The sequence below is a fragment of the Perca flavescens genome, chromosome 9, assembly GCF_004354835.1.
Source record: "Perca flavescens isolate YP-PL-M2 chromosome 9, PFLA_1.0, whole genome shotgun sequence".
Lineage (NCBI taxonomy): Eukaryota > Metazoa > Chordata > Actinopteri > Perciformes > Percidae > Perca > Perca flavescens.
Window position 1 is genome coordinate 25,518,074 of NC_041339.1, and position 15,668 is coordinate 25,533,741.

The 15,668-nt window shown below is 40.9% G+C and overlaps 2 protein-coding genes across 2 annotated transcripts in view; both read right to left on the bottom strand.

Moving 5' to 3' along the window:
* Window positions 1-15,668, bottom strand: part of rabgap1l (RAB GTPase activating protein 1-like) — a 144,961-nt gene that overhangs the window by 90,077 nt on the left and 39,216 nt on the right. The window lies entirely within an intron of this gene.
* On the bottom strand, window positions 4,866-6,032 carry gpr52 (G protein-coupled receptor 52). Its single transcript, XM_028587572.1, has one exon. The coding sequence runs from the start codon at window positions 6,030-6,032 to the stop codon at window positions 4,914-4,916; it is 1,119 nt and encodes a 372-aa protein (XP_028443373.1). The 3' UTR covers window positions 4,866-4,913.

The window sequence follows — 15,668 nt, forward strand, 5'->3', positions numbered from 1 at the left end:
GATCTGGTCATTAGACTTCATTATGCATACACACATGCATGCTTACTTCTGTGATTATTACACATTCATTACAATTCAAAAGTAAGTGGTCCTGTATATCAAATCATCTAGCTCAAGTGCACCTGAACAAGCCTGGGGATTCAAACTGGCAGCCACTAGCAACAAGCCCCCATCTCCATTCTCCTCATTACTCCTTAAGATAGGTGCCAAGTGGAGAAAATATGAGGGTGACTCTGGGGAGTTCCACTGGTTATGAATGAAAGCTGGATAACTGGTGATTGTGTCTACAGAAACACACACATTTCACAAAAGATACTACACATAAGTGAATGTCTATTATTTTCACCTTTATTCGGTTGGCAGCAACAACAAAACCATACTGTAGTCTTTGACAAAATTTCAAAATAAAAAAATAGATACTATGTAATTTAAAACACTCTGCCTCCTATTCAAAACATCAGCAGCCTAGTTGATTTAACACAAATGGGTGCGCCATACCTTTGTCAGAGTTTGTCTGATTTTTTTTGGCTGTACAGCAGATTAAAAACAGATACACACACACTTTACATACAGTATACTCATATACAGTATATTGTGTAAAGCATTAAACATAACTTAATAAATAAATACATATTATCCTGTAATTAATAAAACTCTTTACTAAAAGCCCAGATCAATGCACTTGAAAGTAATATGACTTGGTTTGATTATCTACCACTTAGTTTGGTCAGTGTAATACAGACACATATAAACCATTTATTTTTTTAAATATTCATTCAGTGACTCTTGGATTTTTGAAACCTTGAGCCAAGACATAACCCGCTACAAAAAAAGTCCACCAAAGGAATGACTATTTGTGCAACTTCTGACCAAATACTATAATCTCCACTTCGATGGAAAATTCCAACTTTTACATTTGGTAACAACGGAGCTATTTTATTTTAGGCTATTACATAACTTTGCTTTTTCCTGTCTTATATGTTGTTGTGTTCTTATATGTCACCACATTGTGAAGATAATACCACACTAATTCAGACTCTATACATACCTTCTACTACCCCACTGCACTATGCTCCAAAAGAGCACCACAAATACAAGCTATCAAAATAAAAGAAATATCATTGTAAGTCTATTACTATTCCATATATATGCCAGGTCATATGGCTATAGAAGGGAATTCACAAGACTAAGACAAATCTGCTGTCTCCTCTTATCTTACAGATATGATGTAGACGTCAGATTGTTGAACATGTACCCATTTGAAGGCCCAAGTCAGATCAACTGTGTGACCTATTCTTGGTTCAAGTGGAAACCCCTCTGAACTATCAGTCATGGAAAACTAAATGAAACGACAATGTACCTTCTGATGTGTACACAGTGTTCATGTAGCTGGAAAATGTTTTTAAAAAAGTGCAGCATGTCCATGTAACAGTAACTTCTCAACATCTTTTTTTCACTTTTCCTACAAAATACATCTTTAGGCACGTATACAGAACAATCTGTAATGCATTAAAGCTGCATTAAGCAATATTTTTTAATACTAAAACTTAATTAAACGACTCCTTAATGTGTTGAAGGGTGATGAACGTTGATGATCCCGCTAAGAATCAACATCCCATACTGCAGCTTCACCCAGCTGCTTTTACCTCACAGTTATCTTAATTGTTAGAACTAACAAAACAAAAACAATGCCGGCACATACAGTACAGATCATGGGCAGCCACTTCCAGCACGTGATTATTTCAAGTTGACTGTAGGCTACCTGCCTCATGTGAAACTGTAGAGAGCCAAAGTAAACAAATGGCTGGTAAGGAAAGAAGAACATGTAGATAACCCAAAGAGACTGATATTTTTCTGTTGATAATGTTGGTTTACCAAACCTTGAATTAACAACAATATTGTACTTACATTCATCAGAATGGCCAGAAAGACTCTTGAATGGCATGATCATAGCTGTTTTTGCTGGATGTGAAGTTTCTTGCCACTAAAATAAAATAAGATGAAAGGCTCAGAGTCTTTTTGCCTCTAGTGCTAAAAAAAATCACTTAATGCAGCTTTAAAATGAGGAATGACTTACACAGCCTACTGTTAAGCAGCATAGAATGCAGTTACACTATCAAGGGGCTGGGTTTGCTGTGTCACTTGGTCTCTAGTATGGACAAATATATACTACAAGCAAGGCATAAACCACAGATGACACTACTATATGAGCAAAGAGAGAAATCTGTAAGATATTGGCTATAGTATGTGGTTGTATTTATCTGAATAGAATTATGCTTTGACACTGATCCAATGATCAAGGGAATGTACAAGTTAGATCGACTGGAGTGACCATATTACTGGATAAGATGATGAGAATCATAATCAAAGGCAGTATGTGTGTTGCATTAACTACACATCCTCTGCACTTTGTATATCAAAAGCCTCAGATTGGGGAAATAACTATAGTAAAATAACTATATTTATTTTTTAGCAGAATTGAGTTACTGTAACTACCTATCTCCAATACGAAGCCCACAAACAATTCATTAAGGACTCTTTTCTAAAACCTATACTCTGCCATTCCCAGCACAGTCACTTGTTGCGTGGGCACAGACATCATGAAAAAACAGGAAAATTCAACAAGCCCAGTTACCACATTTAGAGTGTGATTCCCAGTTTGGTTTGACCTTGTGAGAAGTGCACACTAAATACTGTGGTCATTCACAAAAGCATTGAGAAGTATTTAAGACATTCAGGCCTATAGTTTGAGGTGAGTATATTTATAAAAAAGAAAAGAAAAAAGAAAAAGAAAATCAGCAACAGAATTGGTACAGCTGAAAGAGAGTGGGACACATTAAAAGTAATGAGGATTGTCCGGCCAATAGTTTAACAAAACTCCACAAAATAAGCTGCTGATAGCCTTAAACCTTTATCACAACAAAGCATGTGATTTCAGATCAGTTCATTTCTAACCTCACAACGACCTCCAGACAGATCAGATCACATTAACCTGAGCCCCTGTGCACCACTGATGGGAAATAAAATCCACTATCATCTTTAACAAAGATAACTGATGCAAAGCACTCAAAATCAGCCTACTAATCAGGTCTACACTGCCACTACTATCACTTTTCTTACCTATAAGCAACTCAGGGAGGTTTAAAGCAACACCCAAGATGTTCATCTAAAATAATATTCTCAAGTCAGCTCAATTACAGATTTCCCTTTCTAAACTAAACCTATTGCATTATAAAAAATGTGAAATTCATAATTAGATAATGCTGTTTTTTACTTTGCCAAGTCTGTTGTTTGTTCCTTATCCAATATACATGGCTCTACATATACAAGGGGGGGAGGGGTGTAATATTTATTTGCTGGTTAGAAATGGCTGTCATGAGCGCTCATGCATCAAACTGTTAGCAGAATACTCATAACACAGCCATATCAGGAATGCCACACCAATGGTGGGAATGCTGCCGCTGATGGGCTATTTCATTAGCGCAAGGGGGGACCTTGGCAATGGGCTGGGTAGTTTTCTGCCACGGGTATCAGTTCACTGCCTTCAATATAAAGACCTCCGTATCAAACTGGCACATCCTTTGTATGAATTCTGGAAATCAAGTGCGTTTTAGAAGGGGTGCACCTAACAATTGGTGACCAACCATAATCAGCTAATATTTAAATTGGTAAACAATATAAGCAGCATGTCATCTGTGGAAAATCTGATACAGGTCACACTACGACACTAGGCAATGTGTTAAATGGTTTGACAATTAGAACGTCTACATTATAGATTAGTAACCATGTTGACTAAAATGAAAACCTAATAAATTCTCGTTTTGGGGGTTTTAACTTGATTTAAAGGTTTCAACACTCTTTTTACAAGTTTAGATATTTTACAGTCCTTGCTCTAATGCTGTGATGTAGGAGTATGTTTTGAAGAGCTATCTAAACAGTGCTATATTGGAGTTTTATTGATTAAGATTGATGTGTGCTATTACCTGTACATTATGTACCCTGTTTTGCAGAAGGTCTGAGTAAGCAACTTTATCCAGATTTCAACATTCTGCGATTGGCTAATCACTTTAATTATAGAAAGGCCAAACAATCTGATTATAGAAAGAAAATGCGTCAGAACATCATTTCCTTTTTGCATCTCTCTCCTGTTCACCTGCAAACATGTATACAGACTCAACATGAAATACTTCAGCAGAAATGGACTGCACACTTTCCTTTAGAAAACAGTCAAGGCCATATGCCATCTGTTATTTATCAGCATCATAATGGCTGTCGTCATTGTCACCTTGTGTGTTTATACAGATAAAAAGTCAAATATCCATTTACAACCTTTAAACAGGTTTATGAGCACAAGTAAGTGTAGGTTATCTAGTTTCTGCTAATGACAGTCATAAAAAGTACGGAAACATCGAATAAAAAGGTCAATCCAATTCACAACCACAAACAAAATTTAACAGGCATGAAAAAGTGTGGTCACATTTGATGTTTGAGAGAATATATTTAGAATCTTTTGGAATTTGTCTTCCCACTATGTCTGACCTGGCTGATGGAAACACAGATAAACTGGCTGATGACATACAGTGAGATGTAAAGGCTAAGAAAGCCATGGGGAGACTACTTTCTATATGATCCACAGCCAAGTCACATACCACAGAATAAACACCATCACAGAGTGCCCATCTCATTAAATCTCTGTTTAGACACTGCACCCATCTCCTTGAAAAGCTTGTAATACAATAAACCATGGTTTATTGTGACTAACGCAATGACATTGGTGTCAGCTCACAGGCTGATACAACAGAAATTGTTTTCTGTTTGCTTAAGCTGTGCCAATGTTTTTGAAAGTTAACTAGCTGCTAAGCTGTTAAGATTCATGTTCCCCATTTGTTGATCCCAGCAGTAAAGTCTTCCCTTCAGATGGAGCATGAGTTTGCCCTCTTCCTTGGTTTAGGCTCCCCGAAGTCCCCGTCATCAGCTGCGCAGTGGCTAAAGGAGCAAATTGTCTGTGAGAGCCTGCGCATGCCCAGTCGGAACACACTATTAGACAGGCTGTAGATGACACAGTTGCAAAAGCTGTTGCTTATGGCAAGCCAGGTGGTGATGAAGGAGAGGGCAGGGTTATCCAGCACATGGGAGCTCTCTAGCAAGAAGTAGATTATGTAGGGCAGCCAAAGCATATAGAAAACACTGGTGATGCGAAACAGCACCATCGCATAGCGCCGATCTGGTCCATGCCCTCCGTGATGCCCACCACCACCCCCCTCACCAGCCTCCATCTCCTGGCTGGGGAAACGTGCCCGCCGTTCACTGATCTCCCTGTTGTGCTGCTGGCAAATGCGAAAGATATGGTAATAGGTAAAACACACCACAAGCGCAGCAGGCGCATAGAGCATACACACCACAAATCCTGTAAAGAGGGCAGAGGTGGGCCAAGAGTGAGCACACCACTCAAAAATGTCCCCATGATAGCCTGGCTTACCCCAGCCAAAGAAGGAGGGCAAGAAAACCAGGCTAGAGTAGACCCAGATTAGGGTAATGCACCCTCGTAGCCGGCATGGCGTCACCAGCTGGTTGTAAGACAGTGGTTTAGTTATGGCCAGGTAGCGGTCCACACTGATACAAGCCAAGCAGGCCATTGAAACACTCTTCAGAACAGAGATGACGTAGCTGAAGACCTGGCATGTGATGGGTTCCTGGACACCTGCTGGGTAGTGGAGCAGAGACAGGGTGGGCACCAGGCAGCTAAGACCCACCAGCAGGTCAGCATATGCCATGGTCTGGATGAAGTAGCTGGTGGTGTAGTGGTGTAGCAGAGGGGCACAGTGGAACACAAAGATCACCGTCAGGTTCCCTGCAATAATGAGCACTGTCAGAAGTACAATGACAGCAGTCTCCAGGACGCAAGCCTCTAGGCCTTCGTTCAGACCCCAGCCCAAGGGACAAGAGTGGTTGGCAGCCCTGCCAGGAAAGAAGTCTCCATGACTGCTGTTGGCAGTGAGCACCGAGCCCGTTGTCAGTTCAGACTGGTTCATTGTTGTGGATGCTATCCAGGTGGGTCAGGTTTGTGGTGTGTCACCCATAAGGCAGCTGGCCTGAAAGTGGAGAACTGCCTGCCCTCCACCCGCTCTACACCGGGTGTCTGCAGCCTTCTTCAGTTAACGGAGCGCAATACTCTCTCTAACACACTCACTCTCTCGTTCACCTTACTCTCACATAGCTGGGTCTCAATCAAATAAACACTGACTGGAGAAAAATCAATACAGCCTCTGGGAGGGTAGCACAACCCATTTAGCTCTCCTTTTCCAATCACTCATGGTTAGTGAAAGTAGTGGGTGGGTAACAGTCAGGAGTAGATATCAAAAAACTGTATTCCTTCAGTAAACCAGGATAGGAGGGTAGCATTACTGCTGTGGCCAGCATCTATTCCAAAGGCGAGTTTCCCAGCTGCTTTGCCTGCCAGTCTGTGGCCTCATCTCCCGATCCTAATGAGGGTTGCCACAGGGAGGCTGAGGGCATAAGCTGTCCGCACAAGGGCACAGAAGATGCGAGGGAGGACACCATACGAAGAGGTTAAAGTATGAAGCAAAGCACAATGCTCTCTGCTGTTGACAAGTCCTCACAGGAGATCAAATAAGTTAGCTGCATATGGCTCCTATTTCACTCCTGGAAATCAGATGAAATTTGCTTAGTGCAGTTGCCTTTCAAAAAATAAACTTTAGGCAACCATTTCTTAGGGGAATAAAAGCTTCTTAGGAGTCTCTCTTAGTGTGTACCAAAGTCTGGAAAGGAAAATTACATCCATCTCTGTGAATCAACCCTTCAATCCAATCCAAAGTTTTACTGTGCAATGGGTGCTTGTGTTTACAATGTAACAGCAGGCTTCCCTTATTTTGGTGGTCCTCTGGTCAGTGTCTGGAGCCCATGCATGCCCAGCTATTGTCTGAATCAAAACACAGACACAGGCTAGAACAACATGGGGATCTCCGCAGGAGATAATGTCATAGCTCTCTCAGCACACGGCGCTGGGGGGAAAATTATGTTTACAAGCCATCCCCAGGCAGAATGAGGTAAAAAAGAAAAAAAAAGAAATAGCACGTCAAAATCACAGGATGAGTTTTGCTATTAAAGTAATTTAAAGTTTAAATCCAAATGTGCGAACTTGCCTCTCAGTGTTCTGGACTGCAAGTCGCAAAAAAGACATGTAAAAGTCTAGTAGCTGATGAAAGTGTTGAATCGAAAGACTCCCATGCAGGCAGGTGGAAGGACTCTCCTGGAGCAATGAGAGGCCAGCTGAATAGCTCAGTGCTCCTCTCAGACTCCTCAGCAATCCTGTGGCAGACACTTGCAGAGAGGGGTGTGGGGATCAATCGGCAACCCACCTATTTATCCCATAAATGCGTTACTTGCATTTTTGTTGCGACATCCTGAAGCATTAGCACCTTCTCCTCAAATGCTGAAAGCAACCATAGATGTTTTTTAACTTGCTTTAGTCCTTTGAAGTATGCACTCTGTTTATTTGTAGAGGTATGAGGTCCTACAACTCCTCTCTTAGTATGTCTGTCGCCCAGAACAAAACCCTGGTCGCGCAACAAAAGGGAATCCACTCGAGCAGCATAAAGAAAAGACCAAGTCCCAGTCGGAGTCCCAGTTTCAAGCACTGTCCTCTGCAAACGTCCCCCTTTTAATTCCAGTAAACAGGACAACCCACATTTTTAATAAATAAATCCTTAGATCCTGGCATACAGAAACCGATGAATGCAATGCATCTATCAAAAGCTGCAAGTAAAAAGCAAGAAAAAAAAAAAGATGACTGCGCTGATGGAAATGAGTTAAATCTGCAGTGAGGGAAGCGAAGGGACGAAGAGTCCCTCAGCCCTGGTGCAGTGAGGAGAGATGCTGCGACTGGCTTACACTTCCCTCCCTCCCTCTCCACGCAATCTCTCTAGCTTGCACACTCAACCTCTCTCTCTTTACACACACACACACACACACACACACACACACACACACACACACACACGAACCCTCCCTCTTTCTCTCTCTCAGCTTTCACTCAATGCCCCTCCTCCTCCCATCCCAGCTGCACCTGAGGCTCCCTGCCACATTATTCTGTCTCTCACACTGACTTTCTCCCAGAGGTAAATTTGTATGCATTTCCTATTTACATACTACTTATCTTTCACAGTCTGTTTTATATTAATTAAAAGCCCCCTCCTTTTCTTTCCTTCCATGTTTCAGTCCTTCTTCATACATCTATCTAGCCCTAGTATGTAAAAACAAACACCCATCTATTTAATTCATACTTCAAAAGAACCAACATTGAAAATATAACATGAGATCAAATTAAAAAGAATATACATTTCATGACATCCTTATGAGTCACTCGTTATACTGTCTCTACTTTGAGGGAAGAATGAAAAGGCAATGCCTGTTGTGGTCATCAGTCTCAGCTTGCCACTTTCTTAAATACATCAGTATATAATGTTCAAGAATACAGGAGGCCACTTAACCTCCACAATTCCATGAAACATCTTGGCTATAATTAGTCAAATTAGTCCTCTCCCTTATCCAGCTAGGCTCCAGGTTCTTCTGGATATTTTATTTATTCTTTATTTAACCAACTGCTTAGCACAGTTATGCCTGCCCCTTAGTTACAGTTGCCCGGCATTTCAGCCAGTTGGGAGCATCCTCTGGCCGACAGATGATAAAGAGGATCAGGTGACAGCAAATTGGCTAAGCAGAAGGGCGCACGGAAAGAAACTGTCACACATCGTGGCTGGGCAGGAGAATATTGAAAACAAGAAAATTCAGAGCAACTTTTCTAACATTATCATTTTCCTTGTTTTTTAACTTTTAGAGCCAATTACAGTAGAGGCCACGAAGAATGGCAGGCTGCACGTTGGACAGAAAAATGGCTACTTTGGGAAAACAACTTCCAGGAAGAGAAGAGTGCTTTAAATATTTGAATAATAAAATACATGTTTGAAACATGACAAACTACTACTACTTATGGAAAAAATATACACATCCTGTCAACTTACAAAGTATACCTATACTGTATTCCACAGATGGACAAAGGAAAACATGATGCTGTCCACATATGGGTTTAATTTTTCAAAACTAAATTCTAGAAAAGTGCTTGGTCAAATCCGCACAGAAAGTCACTAGGGGTGGTACGGTTCATGAAAAAACACCCAAACCGCTCGGTTCGCTTGTCTCGGTTCGCTTGTCTCGGTTCGCTTGTCTCGGTTCCGCTTGTCTCGGTTCCGCTTGTCTCGGTTCCGCTTGTCTCGGTTCGGAGCATGTGTGTACCGCACGGTTCGTCAGGCCACTGTTAATGTGCACTAACCTCTTACTGCTGTAGTGCCCACTTTCGACACCTATGTTAAAACACTTACTGGAAATGACGAGCGGGATGAGCGTGACGAACGCAACCCATGGCAGCTGATTGGAAGATTGCGTCACATGGGTCTGGCTGGTCCCGAATTTCAAAACAGACTGTCATGGCAGCTCGTTCAGAATACGATCTCATATCGTACTAAAATAGTTCACCGAAACGTGTTTCTGAAAACATTTTAAGCGAGAAATAGGCCATGCAGTTGCTGAATCTGTCTTCATTTCAGATTGACAAAGGTCAGTTTAAAAGATTTTTGTCAGATTTTGAGAGACACCGAGCCGACCACTCCTCAAGTGGAGTGGGGTGCGGCTGCATGTCACGTCACGTCACCTGCAGAAATGTCAGGTGGGAGAGAGTCTGCCCAGAGCTGGAGGATGCGCCAGCGTCGTTTATAGTCTCGTGTGTGGGAACATTTTGGATTTCATGGTACCTATGATGAAATAAAACAATATATAGAACTGCCACTGTGTGCATGTTTTGTGCAACATGCATTCAATATGCTAATTTTAGCCAAATATCATATGCTGAAGTATATTCTGGAGTGTTAAAGATTAAAATAAAAAATAACAAGAACCGTACAGAACCGAAAACCGTGACCCTAAAACCGTGATACGAACCGAACCGTGGGTTTTGTGAACCGTACCACCCCTAAAAGTTACTTATCAAACCATCAGAGCAAAACCAAATGTGTTATCTGTACAACAACAAGGGAATGTGACTTCCAGAGAAAGAGATATTCACTGACGATGGCTGAACCTAGACCTGACTGAGTGTCCTTGAGAAAGATGTAATACAATGTAAGAATATTATACAGGAAAAGGTGGCATGCAGCCAATTGCACTTGCACAGACCCATTGACCTTAAATATAGAGGCAGTAGCATGTGGCAGTAGTAGGGCTGGGCGATAAAACGATTTCAAAACTGGACCGCGATAAAATGCAGGTCAACAACAATGATAAGCTTTGGACACATTTACCCGAAAACACAACAGCCAGAGTCTGGCTTTTTGGCTTGCCGGACACGCCCACTTCCTATTGTGAGCGTATGTCTGTTGCTGGTGTTGTGTGGAAATGTGTTCCCCTCCTGTTAAAATACATAGCACCCCCATCCATAGTTACAGTTAGAGATAAGGTTTGGTTCAGGTAACGTTGGGGGGGGGGGAGACATAAGACATATCAATAGGGGGAAAGTCTTCGACGGCGAAAGTGATGGTAAACACGAACGTAAACTTGCATTATCCTCTCAAACTAAAGACATTGATGAAAAGGGTTACACAACATCAGTTGTGTGAAAATGGTTAGGATTTCACAAAAGCAACGAGGAGCAGATTAAGCCGGTCTGTAAAATATGCTGGCGGTTGGTGCCAAGCAGGAAGGCAAACGCAACAAATCTTTTACATCACCTGAACAGGTACCATTCAGCGACCACACAGAGTATGAAAATGTGGACTCACGCTGGCTGGCGTCCACACACACAGCCTGGAAGTTAAAACGTTACCGTTAGTTTGTCTGCTGTTAACAGCGCTAGCATTACCAGTGCTGTAGCTGCAATACCAAAACAACAATCAATCGTGTCGTCTTTTGTGGCCATTGCCCCATATGAAAAACAATTAAAAAAAAAGAGCAAAAAATATAACGAGCGCTATACAGTTCAGGTAATAGGTAGTACAATTCAGTAATACACAGTTTACAATCACTTCACATTTTCTTTTCACATGTATAATGCGTTTAGAAAGAAATCACTGATTTTGCTTTACCAAGACTTAAAAGGTTTAATACGGTGTGTTTCATACAATGTGGTTGTGAACTGGAGTACAAAATAGTCTGTCAAGCAGAAGGACGGCACTTTAATTGTCATGGAGACCAGATATTCTTTGGCCTCTGTGTTGGTTAATTTGGTCATTCAAGAGAAACAGTGTAATGGAAAAACAGAAAGAGGGGGCAGAAAGAAAGGAGAACTAAAAATAAAAAGACAAAGTGAAGACTAAAAGAAAGTTAATGTAGACAGGTCTGCTGTCACTATGGAAGGAGCCAGTCAATGGAGATCTCTCAGCACAGTGCTCTTTACCTTTGGAGGTGGACACTGATGAAAAACACGACCAGAAGGCCACCGTTAATAATTCATTCTGCTCCAAAACAAAGACAGCGGGGCCACTTGGAAACAAAGGTGGAGGCTGATTCACCTTTTACTGCTTCCCAGCATCCTACCCTCCTCCACCCCTGGGCTCCTGCTGATTCCAGTCAACAGCAATGTCCATGGGCATAAGCAGGGAGTTTACATCTACATTATAGGTGTTTAGCTGATGGGGCTGAAGGACACCTTTCTAGAGCAAGCATTACATAGTGCTCAATCAATAAAATAAAAAAACTAAACAAATGACAAAGTTCACACTCAAAGATAACGCGAGAATGTCAATCCAATGCCCGTCTGTACAAATAGGCTTTAAGATGCTGTTTAAACTAGTTATCAAAGGTTACTACTTGACGTGGTGACAATTTTAAAGCTTACAGTGGTCAGCATTGGTTTTCAATGTTGACCAAGGGACAGACCGTATTGTAAGCCCTGAACAGATGACATTATAAGGTTGTGTCTGCACAAGACCTGACCCGGTTCCTGGATTGAAACTTACAGAGAAGCACTTAAAAGCGAAATGCTCTTTTCTCCTTCAAGACAAGCAGGCGCTGCACAGTTGTTGACAACAGATGACTGCAGTAAACATGTGGAATAATGTGAAGCAGATAGCTTTCCTCCAGTCAGAGTTATTATATCATGAGTCATTGTTCAATGATCAGCGGATGTATATTGTCCCACCAATGCTATTTTTTATGCAACCACTTGTGGAATGTTTGCCAAATTGTGTCTGAGGTCTCTCCAGTATTTATCGGAGGCCCAGAGTTCTTTAAAGGCAAAAAAAAAAAAATTACCCCGGCCTCAAGCTGGTCTTGGTGGTAGAACCTTGGGTTATTGCCTTGGTATGATCAGACTAAAATGACCAAGAACACAAATATTCTTCAGACCTGGGAAGGAGGTGCAGGCCTCCTGTGGTTTCCATTTCCTCTTCTTGTGTTTTGTCAAGCTGCATTTTTGCAAAATCTAGCTCTGATAACTGACAACCCTCTTGTCCAAGAGTCTGGGGGTTGGCATATGGAGGGATAGATGGTTATTGGGGCAGATTAGAGCTGATTCACTGCCTGGATACAAACACTCAGCAAGCACCGTCAACGGACCAACACTAAACCAGCTTAGCAGGCAGAAGCTGGTATTTATATTTATCAACAGTGGGCCAAGCTTTGTCTGGATTCAGTTCCCAGGTTGAGGGCACCGAAGAAGAAGAATCCAAAGCACTGACAACATTAGTAGTCATTGGGCTTAAGTGCATCATGCCTTACTTACCGGTCATAAAAACTGCATTGGAAACTGAGATGACATATAGTGGATTGACACCATTTGCCAAAATAAAATCCTGAAAATGTAGATACTATGACAATTAGAGCACATAATGCAGTCAAAGCCAGACTGTTGTTAAGACCTTCTGCCTCTCTTTGCTCTTTGGTATTCTGGATCACAGACTAACATGGTACTGTGCGCTTTTTCAAATTTTGCATTCACCTCTCTTGTGGGCAGGCAAAGCAAAGTTGTTCATGTAAGGCAGCTATACATTTGTAAAATAAATGAGAAGTGGCAATTATGATTATTGTTTTAGAAAGTAAGGGTTGTGAGAGCATATTTTATTTCTGTTCAATAGGATATGAAGCAGGCACAGTGAGAAGGAGAAACTGTCAAATGTAAAGATAGGAGCTAAATCACAGCATGTGGAAGACGTGTGAAAGTAACAGCTATTATTGTTGAACACCCTTAACAGAACAAATATCGATATATTTACCTCCAGCACAATGTCACCATGCATACTGTGTACACTGGGACTGCTGCAGTTAAATGGAGAAGAAGAGCTAAAAGGTCAAAGACAGACAGACTACTGAAATCACCATATATCATCTTCACACCACAAGGCAGTGAAGACCTGTCTGACCGCTCGGGTTGAGATACTTCTATTCATTATTCTGCAGCACCCATTGTCCTTGCACCATGTAGGTCAGGATGTAACGTGCATCTCTTAGACATCTGTAAAGGCTGAATGTAAACAATAAGTCTTTGTGCCTTTACTAGAAATTGTATGTTTTTTTGTCAAAGAAAAATAAATAGATATTTGCTGAATAAAAGTCACTGTATAAAATGCAGATCATGGGTTAATTTCACATTTGCATTCTTTAGGGGTTCAGGGCTATGCAGAACTATGTTAGTGAGTGATTATGCCAAAAGTCTCTTCTTTAAGCTTTTTCCTGCTCAAAATAAATCACATTACTTTTATACCCTTTTTGGACAAACCCTGTCGCAAATGTACTTGAGATAAGATTCTTTATTGAATTAGAAGACACAAGCTAGTTTGACTCTGCAGTGAGGAAGAGGAAGAAGCAGAGCACTACTCTAGCTGTATAGTTACAGTCGATATGAGGACTGAGACACAGAAGTGTTGTGACCAGAGAAGACGCTGTAGGCTGGATCTCCTTAATCCGAGCTGTCATATCAGTGTCAGCATGACTAGGAGGCTATGCTAATACACACAAGTCGATACCCTCACTACTGTAATGCAGCACAGCTACAACAAACACCCTTACTTATAAAATTATTTTTATCACACCTTTGACATTGCATATTAGTTTGTATCTATTTATTTTCATCTAAGAAATTCTACATTCAATTAAAAACTTGCATTAATGTCATAAATACTCAAATTTCATCTTAAACCCTGTCTTATTAATCACTTTTTTAAATTGATAATTTGTTTTAGTTTAGTTATTCAATATGATTATTTTCTTTTCCAGATATAGATTTTCCTGAAGTTGTGTGGAAGACAGGCGTGTGTCATTTTGTGGTTTCTGCTGTGGATATGTGAATGGGAGCTGGAGGGCTGCATCGCATCGCATCACACACACACACACACACACACACACACACACACACACACACACACACACACACACACACACACACACACACACACACACACACACACACACACACACAGGGTGGGAATGGTGCTGTGAATAGACCTACTGTATATTGTAAGGAGGCTGTTGCTTGGCTGTGTTGTGGCCATGCATTGCAGTTGCTCCCTATGGATACTATGAAGCAGGATTGGTGTATGTGTGTGCGCGTTTCTTTGTGTGAGAGGCTATGATTGACTTTAGACCCTCAAGGGGATTTTATTTCATCCATGAATGATAAAAGACCTTAAACTAGTGGAAGGACACACAACTAAGCCAGAGGAATTCTATTTATGTACAGTATGTGCATGATGTGTGTCTGGGCATGCATGCATGTATACTGTATTTTTAGCTAGCGGTGAAAACCTTGTATCTCTAAAATGTCAATGTTTGAAGACCTAAAAAAACCAGAGTGTTTAGCTTTGATCACATTGCATATTTTTTGACTACACTAATGGATTTCTGGCAGAGGTGCAAACATCAAAAAAGTTAAGAGTTTTGTCCTTCAATAGTGATATGCATAGCAATGTACAGTACATCCAGCACATGTTTACCTACTGAACAGTGAATAGCATAAAAAAGAACTAAGTAATCCCAATAATGTATTAGAAAAAATGCAGAAGGTAACCAGAAGGTTGAAAAAGTACAAGGTGAAATTTGGGAGAGTGTATTCATAAGTAGTTGGCCACCTACCCAGTTTCCAATTATCAAAATATCAAGTACCTACAGTAATGAACTAAAGTAGAAGTTAAGAGACAAAGACTAAAGGAGACACAGAATTGTCATGGAGACAACTTTAAGCTGAGAGAAGTCCATCAACTGTTGCAGTTACCATGGCAGCCCATCTTATGTACATTGTACTCCATGTATGTGTATGTGGGTTATCAAGCGTGGGTGTAGTATTATTCCAGTCTGGCTGCATGGCTGATGCTACCTTTGATTGTACACTGACGTTAAATGTCATCGCTAAGCTGGCGCCTGGCCTCAATAGGATTCAACATAAAAATATATTTTTCATATTTGCTCTTAGATTTCATTACATGCTTTGTATAGAATGTAACTAAGCTGATTCCAATCATGGATGGGAATTCCAGAAACGTTTAGAAACTAAATGGAAAATGACATACGGCTAAAATAAGTTAACCCTTTTAAATTTATATCTTATACTTATTTCTGTACCTCGAAATAGCATTTCTCTATTAAACGTAATCATACCAATGTGTCTA